The sequence below is a fragment of the Chiloscyllium punctatum genome, chromosome 1, assembly GCF_047496795.1.
Source record: "Chiloscyllium punctatum isolate Juve2018m chromosome 1, sChiPun1.3, whole genome shotgun sequence".
NCBI classification, from domain to species: Eukaryota; Metazoa; Chordata; class Chondrichthyes; order Orectolobiformes; family Hemiscylliidae; genus Chiloscyllium; species Chiloscyllium punctatum.
The window spans coordinates 90,167,399-90,182,310 of NC_092739.1; the positions used below are offsets into that span (position 1 = coordinate 90,167,399).

Below are 14,912 nucleotides of genomic sequence, written 5' to 3' on the forward strand. Positions count from 1 at the left end.
TTAGAGTTACTTGACCTCAGTTTAATAGTCATTCTATTTTTAACTCATTTTGGCTTGGAAACCCAGCAACTCAAGGAGAGATGGAAAGCTGAATCTGAAAGGTAAGTGCTTTGACATAAGAGCTTAAAAAACAGGAACAGTAATAGGCTATTCAATTTCTTCAAACCTGTTCTATCATTGAATAGCATAATGGCTGATCTTTTAAAGTACCTCTACTTTACATTATTATAACCACTTCCGTTAATTCCTATAGCATCCAAAAATCTATCAGCCTCTGACTTGAATATGTTTTTAATGATTGAACACCCACAGCTTTCTCAGGCAGAAAATTCCAAGGATTAATAATAATGAATGGCTGATCCCTAATTCTGAGAATGTGATTTTATGTTCTAATGTCCCAGGGGAACCATTTTGTCAGCATCCACACTGTCAAGACTCTTAAAGAACTTTATTTGTTTCAATTCGATCACATCTCCTTCTTCAACATTCTCAGGAATATAGATCTAGTCTGATCAATCTTTCCTCATAGGATAGCTCCTTCAACCATGGGGTCACTCTAGTGAGCCTTTGTTGTACTTCCTGTCAGGTACGTATATCATTCTTTGAGCTGGGGGAGGAAAAGTGTTGACAAAAATCCAGATATAAAGGCTCTGTGTAACTTTGGTAAAACTTTTTTCTCTTAAATACTAATCCCTTTGAAATGAGAGCAAACATGCCATTTCTTTTGCTAATTTCTTGTTGTACCAATATGCGATTTGGGTACTAGGTTGCTCTGAATGATAACATTTCCTGGTCTCTTATCATTTGAAAAGTATTTGGAGTTTCTTTTTGCTTCCTAGTGGTGAACCTTACATTTTCTACATATTGTGTCATCTGGTGTGATAATACAAATTGCACTGTTATATCCGCATTACAGCTTTGGAGCAAACATGGACAAAAATACTGATATGCAGAGTTGAGGTGAGAGTATGTCATTGACATCACACACACATTTGACAGAGTGTAGCATCAAGGACCCCGAGCAAAACTGAAGTTAATGGGAATGAGGAGAAAACCTCTCCACTATTTAGAGGCATAACTGGCACAAAGGAGGTTGGTTGTGGCTGTTGGAGGTCAGTTATCTCAGCTCCAGGACATCTCTGCAGGAGTTCCTCAGGTGGTGTCCTAGACTTAACCATTTTCAGCATCTCCATCAATGATCTTCCCTTCATCTGAAGGTCACAAGTGGGGATGATCGTTGATGATTGCACAATGTTCACCACCTTTTTCAACTCCTAAAATTCTGAAATAGTTCATCTCCAAGTGCAGCAAGATCTGGACAATATCCAGGTATAGGCTGACAAGTGATGTAAAGCATTCGCACAAGTGCCAGGCAATTATCATCTCCAGTAAGAGAACATTTAAACAACACTCTTGATTTTCAATGGGTTACCATACTGAGTTCACCCACTATCAACAGCCTGGGTGTTACCATTGATCAGAAACTGTACTGGACTAACCATATAACTACAATGGCTACAAAAGCAAGCTCGAGACTAGGAATACTGCAGCAAGTAACCACATCCTGACTCTCCAAACTCTATCCACCATCTACAAGGCACAAGTCAGGAATGTTTTGGAATTATCCCAATTTAACTGAATGACAACACTCAAGAAGCTTGATTCATCTTGGAAAAAACAGCTCGCATGATTAATATCCTCAAATATTCATTCCCTCCATCACCAATGCTTAGTAGCAGTGGTGTGTACTATCAACAACATGCACTGCAAATTCACCAAAGATCCTGAGCCAGCACCTTCCAAACCCATGACCATTTCTATTAAGAAGGACATCGGCAGTGGATACTGCCACATGCAAATTTCTCTCCAAATTACATACTATCCTGATTTGGAAATATATCATAGCTTGTTCACTGTCGCTATGTCAAAGTCCTGGAAATTCCTCACTAACACATTGTGTGTCTATCTACACCAAATATATTGCAGTGGTTGAAGAGGGTAGCTTAAAAGACAGCAAAGGATGGGTTATAAATACTGGCCCAGCCAGTAACATCCACATCCCATGAATGAATTTTTAAAAAATATTTTGGTGATGGATCCCACTGTACAACATGACATTTTGTTGACAATATGTTAGAGACAATTAATGAGGGAGATGTTGAATTTAAAAAATAACACAGAAATAGTACATCAGCGACATTGCTCTTTGCAAAGATATTTGCAACTCTTTGCAACTGCACATACATACCATATATAACAGGTGAGTGTGGTGACTAAATATGAACTTGGTGCCATTTTACTTTAGCCCATACGGGACAAATGCTCTCCATGGACACAGTGCAACTTGAAAAATGTTAATCAGCAAAAATGGTGTGGAACAGGATTGAATTCATTACTTATGAAGACAACTCCATTAAACAACCACTTGTTGCAAGCAATTAAAGGAGGACCTGAATGCAGAAAAAGAAGTTGAAATTATTTATTTTACAAAGTAAAAAGGTATGGCAATTTTTTTATTCACTCTACATGTTTCGTAGATTTTGATGAGTACCTCATTTTCTTACAATTTGAAAAAAGTATGATATTTTGAAATAACTTGCTGAAGATAAAATGGTATATTCTTTATTTATCTATTTTTCTTGTGGTACAAATGGATGCCTCACTGATGACCATTTTGTTTTTCCCTCCATCATTGTCTAGTCACATGGTTAGGAGATCCTGCACAGAAGAACTTTGAACTAAGGTCATTGTAGACATGTGACTGAAGGAAGCCAGTGAGTGTGATCCCTAACTGATGCCACTGCATAATTCTGTCCCTTCAAATATCCTTCTTGGCCTCATTGCATTATTTCTCATCATTATGTAACTTTCTACAATACTTTTTAAAATCTCTTTACTGCCTCACCACTGTTTTTTATGTTGCATTTTGCGCCTGTGTATTTTCCTTTTATTATTTGCACACTCTTAGTTTTACCTTTTTGATTCCTATTTATCTCTCTTTTTTTGTTATGAGTGTTCCTAAATGCATATTGTATGTTTACCTGGCTCTGACTTGCTTCTTTTCACAGATCCCTTCTTAAAGACACAATGCCTTTGTCAGGCACACAGGGAAGCACTTGCTGATACCAGTTCATCACTGAATGAAGAAGACCATGAGAGAATTGGGATATTTCCTGGTTTCTTTCTGAAACATAGATTGCATACTGACAGAATGCTGCACTTGTGGTTCAACTGATTGTAAAATAAAAGAACATTGAGTCATACAAGCACCAAAGAAGACTTAATATGAGTTATACTAGAAAAAAAATGATAAAGCAGGAGACTTACTTGCACCTAAGCAAACTTGAGAGGATGCAAGTTTGATGATGACTGGAAATGTATGATTTCTCTGTGCCACTTCATTCAGTGTATTTCCTAGCATACACATCCCAACAGAATGAAAGATGGTGAAAGCTATTTTGCATATTCAGAAAAATCTTGAATGTCCCTCCCCATAGTAACCCAGTATAGCATTCAACGGTTTCTCAATTACTCTCCTCACTCATTTCTAATGCCTCACAGAAGCACTCTTAATGTGGATTTAGTAGCCTTACCTAGCCTATGCTATGTAATAGTGAGCTGCCACTGGATATTTAAAGAATTAGTCTGCTTTATGTGGTAGATCTACTTGAATATGCAAATCATGGTTCTTTCACTCCTATAGAATACCAGCTTGATTTACATAAAAACATAGAAGATATGAGCTGGAAGATGCCATTCAGCCCTTAAGCCTGCTCCACCATTCATCACGGTTATGGTTGATTGTCCACCTCAATAGCCTAATATAAAAAGTTTTAATGGTTTCAAAGCGGTCAGTGTCTCAAAGTCATGGTCACCTCTTCAAGGCAAATATGAGCAATCAGACTGTACCACTTGGTAACCTGGAAATTAGAATTGGCTGTTTTATATGACAAAATATTTCCAGCATGTGAATGTCACCCTTTTTTGCAACCAGAACTGGATAGTACATCCAAGGTATTGTTTAATCAGATGACTATAAAATATAAACACTGCTTCATCATATTCCATATTCACCCATTTGGGCATGTAGTTCAACATTCTGTTGACCTTACAGTACGTCCATTTCCACTTCCATTTTGTGTTTTATGTTCATGGGTGGTCAGCATTGCAAACATTTGTTCCACATGTCACACTGCTTTTGAGGAAGTTGGCTAGCTGCCCAATTGAACTGCTACAATCTTTGTGGATAGATAAGAGTTCCAGGTTTTTGACCCAATGACAGCAATATATTTGCAACTCAGAATGGTGTGTGGTTTGGAGGGGGATCATTTATGATTATTGTCCCTTGTGTCTACCGCCCTTGTGCTGCTGGGTAATAGGGTGTGTTGGTTTAGAAGGTGCTATTCATAGAGTTGGCTGCCATTTGTACTGTAGTAGAGGAATTTAATGAATAAGGTGATGGATGAGGTCCCAATCAAATCAGCTGATTTTCCCTGAATATTGTTGAGTTTCTTGTCTGTTGTTGGATAGATACTTTTTAATCAACCTGATTCGAAATGTAATGACTTACCTCTGCAGCATGTGGAACTTGAATGCAGGACTTCTTGCTCAGAGGTAGGGTCACTATCACTGCACCACAAGAGATCCTCTATGTTGTTGTATATTCACTCATCCATCACACACTACATCTATGCTTTGTAAAACATAGGCAGTTGAAATGAGTTATGCCACATTCTATTACAGTGCTGATGAATTTTAAAATTTATTCTTTCATGGTATATGGGCAACACTGGCAAGGCCAACCCTTGATGCTTATCCTTATTTGCCCTCGAACTAAGTGGTTTGCTTGGCCTTTTGTAAGGGGCAACTAGGGCTGAGATAAATACATTCTTGATCAGTTGGAGAACCAAAGGTTGTGGGGAAAATGCAGGAAAGTGAAAATGTGGACTGTTAGATCAGTCGTAATGCTATTGAATGGAAGAACGGCCTACTCCTGTTCCTATTTTTTAAATGGTCTTAATGGCCAACCACGTGGCTGTAGATCAACAGTCATATGTTGGCCAGACAGGATAAGGATGATCAATTTCCTTCATGAAAAAAACAATCAATAGACCAAAATGACTTTTACAAGCATTAGCAGTAGTGTCATGGTTACTGTCACTGATATTAGCTTTCAACTCCAGATCTACTCATCAATTTAAATTCCACCAATTCCATGATGGGATTTTAATTCCTATCCCTAGCGATTTGACAACTAATCCATTGATAACGCCACTACATCACCATCTCTGCTGATGTTTTATCATTCTGAGTAGACTGATCTAAAAGCCTTCCTTTGTCATGCATTCACCTGCCCTATTCTCCTACTTCCATACTAACTAGCGCATGGCACTGGGAGTAATCCAGGGATTACAATCTTAGAGGTTCTGCTTTTTAATCTATTGCCTAGCTCCCTGAATTCCTGGTGCAAGACCTCATCCCTCATTTTGCTTATATTGTTGGTACAAATGTGTGCCATGCCCTTTGACTTACCACTTTCCTCCTTCAGGATGCCTGACTCTGGTCTCAGGAAGGCAGCACACAATTCTGGTGTCATGCCTGTGGCTGCAGAAATGCCATGTCTTGAATACTGTGTCCAGTTCTGCTTACTGAGGAATGGTGAAGACATTAAAGCACTTCTGCTGGTACAGACCTGTAAGACTCTATGGTCATAGGTCTGAGTTCTGAGGAAAGATTTGGAGATTCTTGGGTTCTTCTTTCTGCAAGGAGGAAGATTGGAGTTTAGAGCAAGTTAACACTTTGAGTCTGGATGACTCTTCATCAGAGATGAAGTGGACTGTGGAGGGGACATACTACCCTCTGAAAAAAAAACTAGAGCATAAATACTGTCCCCTTCACACTTCACTTCAGCTCTTATGAAGAGTCATCTGGATTCAAAATGATAGCCTGCTGTCTCTGCATGGATGCTGTCTGGCCTGCTGTGATATTCAGCATTTGTTTTCAGTACAGATTCCAGCATCTGCAATAATTTGCTCTTAAGATTGGAGTTTATCCTGTTGAGGCATGTAAATGGGATATTATATGATCAAGATAAATCTGAATTATTGTTTTAAATTAAACAGTAACAGCAGACAAAAATTCAGACTATAAAGTGGCAAATTTCAGACTATTGAAGTTCTTTATTCGGACAGTATTCACCCCTGGAAAGTATGTGTTATAGAATAGTGGAAGTAAAATTTGAAGATTATTTAATGTATTATCAGGCGCAACAATGGGAGAATCAGGATTGTCATAAATGAATGTAAGACCCAAAACATATCTTGTAATTTTAGTTATAATTTCCTTAGACATTGCTTGCACATGTTTTATATCTTCGTTTTAGTTTGACTATTTTATTTAAATTTATTTCTCTTTGATGTGATTTTTTTTACTTGCCTTAGAAATTCTTTATTTTTACACTTACTAATTATCCTTTAATTTCCTTTCAACTGTTTAGATGTTTTATTTTTAATAAATTCACATCTGCATTTATTGCTGTCGGTTTGATGTTTTTAAGTTAGCAACCTCCTTTTAGCTGTTTGTTACCCATTTGGTTTCGACAGCTCTTCCTGAAATCCAGACTAGCTTTTGTTGCTCTCACGACTGTGCTTACCGTAACTATTTGGTAACTATTTTTGGTGTTCCCAATGCTATTGGGCTCCTAGTCTTGCCTCTTTTTCTAATGATTCACCCTCTTTAATCATACCTATTTACCTCAAAGATTGTGTTATCATGGAGCTTTAGAAGCCTTGCCTCATTACAGATCATCTTTATTATCAGTAAAGTCCATTATCTATCCAGCTATGCCACAGATCTTTGGTGTCTTTATGCCTAATGTTGATCATATCTTCTTATTACAAAGTATTCGTTCACAGGAGGCTTGCTTGAAGCAGCTATTAGGTTCACTAACAAAAAATAAGCACCCTGGAAAACTATAACTGTTTTATTGCACTAGCCAGTTTAAATTTTTCACTTGTTTCTTTGGCGTTTTCTGTATTTGTTGTACACATCTTAACATTAGATACCACTCGAAAAATCCCAAATACATAGGTGAAAATGTGTGCAGTTTAGAATATAACTTGTCATTTTATGATTGCTCTTAATCCCATGTTAGCAACCTCCCATCGTATGCCTAAATTGCCTTTTTCAGGAACATTGCTAGTTGTCCTTTGAAACAATTTAAGTTATTTCATTAGAAGGCTTTCCCTAGTAATTTGTTCCATATGTCTGTTATCTTTCCTGTAAAATGGTCCTGTGTGAATTCCCTATTTACTTCTAAGATATTACACTAAATTCAACATAATTCATTTGCTTAAAGCCAAGGCCACATATTTAAAAAGCATGCACATACAAGGAGCTATTTTCTATTTTTGACAAATATTCTTACTTTTCACATTATTGTGTGATAATTGTTACTAAAGATAATTATCTAAAATTATTTAAATTCCAAATGTTGTTTTCTTCCTAGACAGAATTGAGATGGGCATTTCTTTACAAGAATTTTAAACTAATCTACTAGCATTTTGTAGTACATTTGATAATATTGTAAGCTTAAAATGATTCACATTGATATTTCAAAGATCTATCAAAATCGATAGTTTAGGAAATCTTCTAATATCATGTGAAATGGAGCCTTTGACATTTTCTTTCTGAAGAGAGAAGTTATTGCAATTGATAGATGATACCAATTTGAAAAGGATGGTGGTATTTTTATTATTTGATTCATATTTTACTTATATAATAATATGTGGAATTTAAAGCTGCCAATTTTTTCAGAAAATTAATTTTGTATGAGTGGACTGAATCTAAATAATCTAAAGTGAAGAGGCATGTTAATTCTGTGTAAAATGGTTCTGGGAATCACTGTCTAGCTCTAAACCTTATGTCTGATACCAGTTCAAACTTGTGGAATGGAAATGTCTCCTCTCTATGTGCTGTAAGGATTTAAAATTAAATATAGGTTGGCAATTTCAGCACAGTTTAAAATAAATGTTAGCCAATATGTAGAACTGACTCATATTAAGCATTAAATTAGCAGTATCATTTTGAGAAGCTGTGAGTTGAAATTAAAATTTGAAACATTTATGAAGGTGCAATAATAGATTCACTTCTGAAATTGGGGTTAGGCAGTGCAGAGTGTATTTTGTTCACCATCCAGATATACCTAACTTATGATTTCTTGATACTGACATATGACAGTCTAATGAGAACCAAGAATACTGGACAGGAATACCAAGATGTAAAGAGTGATGGGAGACACAGGTAAAAGGACAGGCAGTAAATACTGGCTAGCCAGTGATCCTGACGTCCTGCAACTGAATAAAACAACAGTAAGCACAGGTAAAACTGGAACAGGTAATAGGTTGGTATAAGTTAGGTTCAGTGTAAGATGTTGTGACAATAAAAGAAGGGTAGCCCTGGATATTAAACATTCCTTGTTACTAGCTGTTCAGAAAAGACAGGAAAGAAAGGGGAGGAGGAGGGGATGGTTAGTGTTAATTAGAGAAACATTGCAGTGCTGAAGAGAGAGGATATTCCCAAGGGATCAAGGTCAGAATCTATTTGACTAGAGTTAAAGAACAAAAAATGGTGCAATTACATTGCTTAGAATTCTACAAGCCATCAAACTAATTGGAAAGATGTTGAGAAAAAACATTTGAAAGGAAATTACAGAGAAGTACAAAAATTATAGAGTAATTATAATGGGGAATTTTAATGATCTGAATATAGATTGGGATAAGGAGAAAGGCAAGAGTTCCGATAGAATGTCCTGGGAATATTTTCTTACAACAGTTCGCTGTTTCCAGACCACTGAGGGAAAAAAGACAATATTAGACCTAGCTCTTGGGTGGACCAAATGAATCAAATGTTAATGGGAAACTATTTACTGGACACAGATCACTGTATCATGATGTATAGGTTGGCTGTGGGAAGGAACAAGGAGTGTGAAGTTAGGGAAAATTATAAGATCATAAGACAAATGAGCAGAGATGGGCCACTCAGCCCATCCAGCCCCCACTGCAATTCGTTGAAATCATGGCTGATCTGATCATCCTTAACACCACTTTCCTTCCTTTTTCCATAACTGTAGGTTTCTTTCAAAAGCCAACTTTAGTCGGGAAAGAATGGATGTTGGACAGATAGATTGGAATCAAAGGTTGGCAGGGTAGACTACAACTGAAAAATGGGATACAGTTAAAGAAGAGAATAATTTAAATAAATTCAAGGTATATTCTTGAGAAAGGGAAAGATAGAGCAAATAAATGCCAAACTCCCTGGGTGATGAAAGAAAATGTTTAGGGTGAAGTAGAAAATGTATGCATTGGACAGATGTTAACATTAAATATAATTGAGAATCATACCAAAGTACAAGATAATACATGGCTTGGAAAGGGTGGATGCTAGGAAATTGTTTCCGTTAGGTGAGGAGACTAGGACCCGTGGACATAGCCTTAGAATTAGAGGGGGTAAATTCAGAACAGAAATGCGGAGACATTTCTTCAGCCAGAGAGTGGTGGGCCTGTGGAATGCATTGCCGCAGAGTGCAGTGGAGGCCGGGATGCTAAATGTCTTCAAGGCAGAGATTAATAGATTCTTGTTGTCTCGGGGAATTAAGGGCTACGGGGAGAATACGGGTAAGTGGAGTTGAAGTGCCCATCAGCCATGATTGAATGGCGGATTGGACTCGATGGGCCGAATGGCCTTATTTCCACTCCTATGTCTTATAGTCTTATGGTCAAAGAAAGAAGGTTCAAAGGTAAGTTAACTTTATTGTTGGGGAAGCTTCTGCAAACAAGTATTCAGGATAAAATCAATAGTGACATCGAAAAGGGTGGATTGTTTTGGAAGAGCCAGCAAAGGTATCAAAAGGGGAATCATGTTTGACTAATTTGCTGGAGTTTTTTGAAGAGGTAGCAGAATTGATAAATGATAATAGGATAACACTGTTAATGTCGTGTACATGGACTTTCAAAAGACATTCAACACAGTGTCACACAACAGACTTGTGAGAAAAGTTAGCGATCTTGGATTGAACGGGACAATAGCAATATGGATACAAAATTGACCGAGTAATGGTAAACAGAGAACAGTGGTCAATGGATGTTTTTCATGCCGGAAGAAGTTTTATGTAGAATTTCAATAGTTGTTTGAGACATTTGCTTCTCCTGAGATAGATTAATGATCTAAATCTTGGAGTGAAGGGCAATTTCAAACGTTATGAATTATACAAAACTTGAAAGCATTGTAAACTGTGACGAGGATAATGTAAAAGTCAAAAATGGCACAGACAATTTGGTGGAGTAGGGTGATAAGCGAGAGATGAAGTTCAATGTCGAGAAATGTGAGATGAAAGAAGCAATTTTGAACCAACAGTGTAGGAATCACACATGGATAGAGCAGAACTAAATGCTCTTCAATGGCACATAACATCATTTTAAGTGTCATGATTTAATGTTTTTTAAATCTTTTATTTGAACTTGAAGAAAAAACAGGCTTAGACTGTCAATGAAGCTTAAAATGAACACTGTTTGCCGGGAAATGTAGATTGACAGGCGGTGTTGTCAGAAAAAAAAAATCACTTGTTCCATAGTTGCACAAGAGTTCTTCATTGACATTTCTGAAGGGTTGTGATGAAGTCATTATGAACGCTTTGCAGAGTTTCACAAATTGGAAAGAAGCACTTATCTCAGTGGGGTTTCTGAGTTCACCGTTTGATTGACAGTTTATAAAGAATATGAAATAATTTGCTGGCTTTATTGTAGCTACTGAAAAGAAGTGTTCTTGGTTTAAAACAGATTAATTACTTGAGGGCATTTAATGGGTTTCATGAATGAATTATTTATACAATCAAACGTGTGCGAATGGGAGCTGTATAAGATTGCTGGATTTTCTTTTCCATACCCCTGTGGCTGCTGAAGTTTTCCCGTGGAAAGTACTGGATAGGTCGACATGGAAGTAGCATAGGGTCTGAGGAGAGTCTCAGGGGCATAGATGGGTAGGTGATGGATGCAGAAGTGTGAGGATTGAAGACTGGAGGGCATAACATCTTCTGAAATAACTGGACAGTTGATCCAGAGAACTGCAGCAGGCTTTCTAACCAGCTTGGCTTGGCACTTGCCCACACTGTGGCTGTCTACAGTCTGCTTCTGAGGTTTTTTACGTATTTACTCACCGGGATGCGGGCAAATTTATTGCCTAGAGTTGAGAGTGTGGTGCTGGAAAAGCATGGCATGTCAGGCAGCATCCAGGGAGGAGGAGAGTTGACGCTTCGGGCATAAGCCCTTCATCAGGAATGAGGCTGTGAGCCAAGGGGGTGGTGAGATAGATGGGAGGGGGGGTGGGGCTGGAGGGAAGGCAGCTGAGAGTGCAATAGATGGAGGTGGGGGTAATAGTGATAGGGCAGAGAGTAGGGTGGAGTGGAGAGTTGGGAAGGAAGATGGACAGGTGTAAGATGTAGCTGTGGTAGCGAGTCTGCTTTAGGACATGGCTGAAAAACTTCAGAGCAGAGGAGATGGCCTGGGGGTTGAAGTGAGAGAGAGAGAGAGAGAGAGACTCACTGATTGCCTAGGCCTAATTGCCCTTGAGAAGGTGGTGATGAGTTGCTTACTTGAACCATTACAGTCCAATATTTACCCACAATGCCCTTAGGGAGGGAATTTCAGGATTTTGTCCCAGCGACAGTGAGGGCATGGCAATATAATTCCAAGTCAGGATGGTACATGGCTTGGAGGGGATCTTGAAGGTGGTAGTGTTGCCATGAATCTGCTGCCATTGTGCTTCTAAATGGAAAGGTTTGGCAGATCTATCTCTAACCCATTCCTATTACCCAGAAGTTCAATCTGGATCTAACAGGGCCCTTGAAACTAAGGCAAATCATTTGCAAAATTTCACACCTTGGTGATAATATTTCAGCAAAAATGATTTGTAGTTAACACATAAATATACATTTTGTTAGGATAGGGATCCTGATTACTATAATTTATTACTTCTAATGTCTCAGACTGGTCACACCCTTCTCTGTTGAATAACTAATTTTGCATTTCTGGTCTCTTACAGTGGTGTTATCAAGGTGAATGTGTCCCTTTTGGTACCTGGCCTCAGAGTATAGATGGAGGCTGGGGGCCTTGGTCTATATGGGGAGAATGCAGTAGAACATGTGGGGGAGGAGTCTCCTCATCTCTGAGGCACTGTGACAGTCCAGCGTAAGTAACTAAAGTAAGCCAGAGCAAAAAGATATATTTGACAAGAACCCAATAACTCAGTTTTGTATGTTTTCTAGAAATTGGATCAGAAGGTTGAAATGGAAAAAATATGTTAAATACATGAATATTAGTATTCGATAACTGCAGTTTAATACCTCCAAATAATATTGTTTATCACATGGCTATGGTCACAGACAATAGATAAACAATATGACCTGGATAGTGTGCTGAATGCCCACTACTTCTAAAAGTGAAGCAGTTTACAAGATCAATTTAAGTGTGCCTCAGTAATTCCTTACCAATAGCATTATGAAGAGAATGATTTTTAAAGTGGTGATGTGGTGCCAATTCAGCCAGCTGCTTTATTATGGGTAGCATTAAATGATGGAGCAGACTCCAGGGACTGCATTGCCTATTCCTGTACTAAGTTCTTAGGTTCTTATATGATAGGACTGTTTTCCTTGGAGAAGAGAACATGGAGGGGAGATTTGGTAGAGATATCCAAACTCATGAGGGGTCTCAGTGGGATAGATAAGGATGTGCTGTTCCCACCTAATGAAGGATGAAGAATGAGAGGGCAGCAACTCAAGGTAATTTATAAACAAGAGCAATGGACACATGAGGAGAAGCATTTCCTGCAACAAATGGTTTAAAATCTGAAAGTTGCTGCAAAAAGTGTGATGGAGGCAGGCTCAATCAAGGGATTAAAGAGAGAATTTGACAGTTACCTGAAAAGGAATCTTGCTCAAGTTTACAGGGAGAAGATGTGAGAATGACATTGGTGCCTTGTTCATTTGGAAAGATGGCATAGACAAGACAGGCTCAATGGTCTTCTTCTGTACTGTAACAATTCGGGGATTTTGCGGTCAAATGGAAAGGGTTGAGGTTAAGACTATTCATCCAGTTTGGAGGTAGTTCGTACCAGTTGCAACAAATTAAACTCACACCAGTGAGAGACACGAAGTACAGGTGTCTCTCCCAGAAAATTAATCTTCAATTTTCTTTTGTTCCAGCTTCAGGGGTCAAAATATTTTTGCTTTTCTGAGAAGTATTCATGAGATATTTTCTGGTGCTTCTTTTGTTTTTTGGGGGGGATACTTCTTATTCTCATGAGTATGATGATGCCTTGGCTTTAAGAAGCTATTTTGTTTTTTTTAAGAGAGGTTGCAAAGCAGAGGCACCAAGCAGTCTACAAAGCCACTTCAGTAAACAGCATGTGAGGCCTTGGGGATTTTGTTTAACAACCTGAATGGGTGTGGCCAGCCCTAAGAGATCAGGTTCTCTGGGTTTTGGTTTTTATGTAGCATCAAAAACTGTTGGGGTTTCAACAGAGTAGGAAGCTTTAGTAAATGTCTTCTGGCTGCTATTCTCTTGGAATGTTCTCTTGATTTTTTTTCCCTTCTGGATTAGGCAACTGCATGTGAGAACCTGTTTCTGAATTTGTCTTTTCGCTAAGGGATGTGTTTGTGGAATGTTATTGTATTGGTACAGTTATGGAGTCATAGAGATGTACAGCATAGAATCAGACCCTTTGGTCCAACTCATTCATGCCAACCGGATATCCTAACCTAATCTAGTCCCATTTTCTAATCTTGGCCCATTTCTCTCTAAATGCTTCCCATTCATATACCCATTCAGATGCCTTTTAAATGCTGTATTTGTACCAGCCTCCACCACTTCCTCTGGCAGTTCATTTCATACATGCATCACCCTCTGTGTGAAAACGTTGCCCCTTAGGCCCCTTTTACATTTTTCCTCTCACCCTAAACCTATGCCATCTAGTTTTGGACTCCCCCATTCTAGGGGAAAGAGCTTGTCTATTTATCCTATCCATTCACCCTCATGATTTTATACACCTCTACAAGGTCAACCCTCAGCCTCCGATTCTCCAGGGAAAACAGTCCCAGCCTATTCAGCCTCTCCCTATAGCTCAAATCCTCAAACCCTGGCAGCATCCTTGTAAATCTTTTCTGAACCCTTTCAAGGTTCACAACACCTTTCTGATAGAAAGGAGACTAGAATTACATGCAATATTCCAACAGTGGCCTAACCAATGTCTTGTACAACCGCAACATGACCTCTCAACTCTGATACTCAATGCTCTGACCAATAAACAAAAGCATACCAAATGCCTTCTTCACTATCCTATCTAACTGCCACTCTACTTTCAAGGAACTATGAACCTGCGCTCCAGGGTCTCTTTGTTCAGCAACATTCCCGAGGACCTTACTACTAATTGCATAAGTCCAGCTCTGATTTACCTTTCCAAAATGCAGCTCCTCACATTTATCTAAATTAAACTCCATCTCCCACTCCTCAGCCCATTGGCCCATCTGACCAAGATCCATTGTACTCTCAGGTAACCTTTTTCGCTGTCCACTACACCTCTAATCTGCAACCTTACTAACTCTATCTCCTATGTTCACATTCAAATCATTTATATAACTGACAAAAAGCAGTGGACCCAGCACTGATCCTTTTGGCACACCACAAAGTTAATGTATCTATTATCGATTAAGTTTTCCAACAGAGTTAATTTATTCTAAGTTCTTCTTTCTTTTGTTTATATTTTAACTATAGTGTTTAAATAAATTGTGTTTTTGCTTAACGTCAAGTAGTTTGACCAGTCGCATTGAATCTGGAAAATGGTACTTCACATTTGCCTTTAAA

General features: G+C 38.4%; 1 protein-coding gene across 9 annotated transcripts in view; it reads left to right on the top strand.

Moving 5' to 3' along the window:
* adamts6 (ADAM metallopeptidase with thrombospondin type 1 motif, 6) overlaps positions 1 to 14,912 on the top strand; it is a 339,528-nt gene that overhangs the window by 219,807 nt on the left and 104,809 nt on the right. For all 9 annotated transcript variants that reach the window (XR_011960687.1, XM_072570764.1, XM_072570790.1 and 6 more), the window contains one exon: positions 12,097 to 12,242. Coding sequence is in view for 8 of the 9 variants with exons in the window: in XM_072570764.1 (XP_072426865.1) it covers positions 12,097 to 12,242 (146 nt within the window). In the remaining variant the exon portion in view is untranslated. The remainder of the gene's footprint in view (positions 1 to 12,096; positions 12,243 to 14,912) is intronic.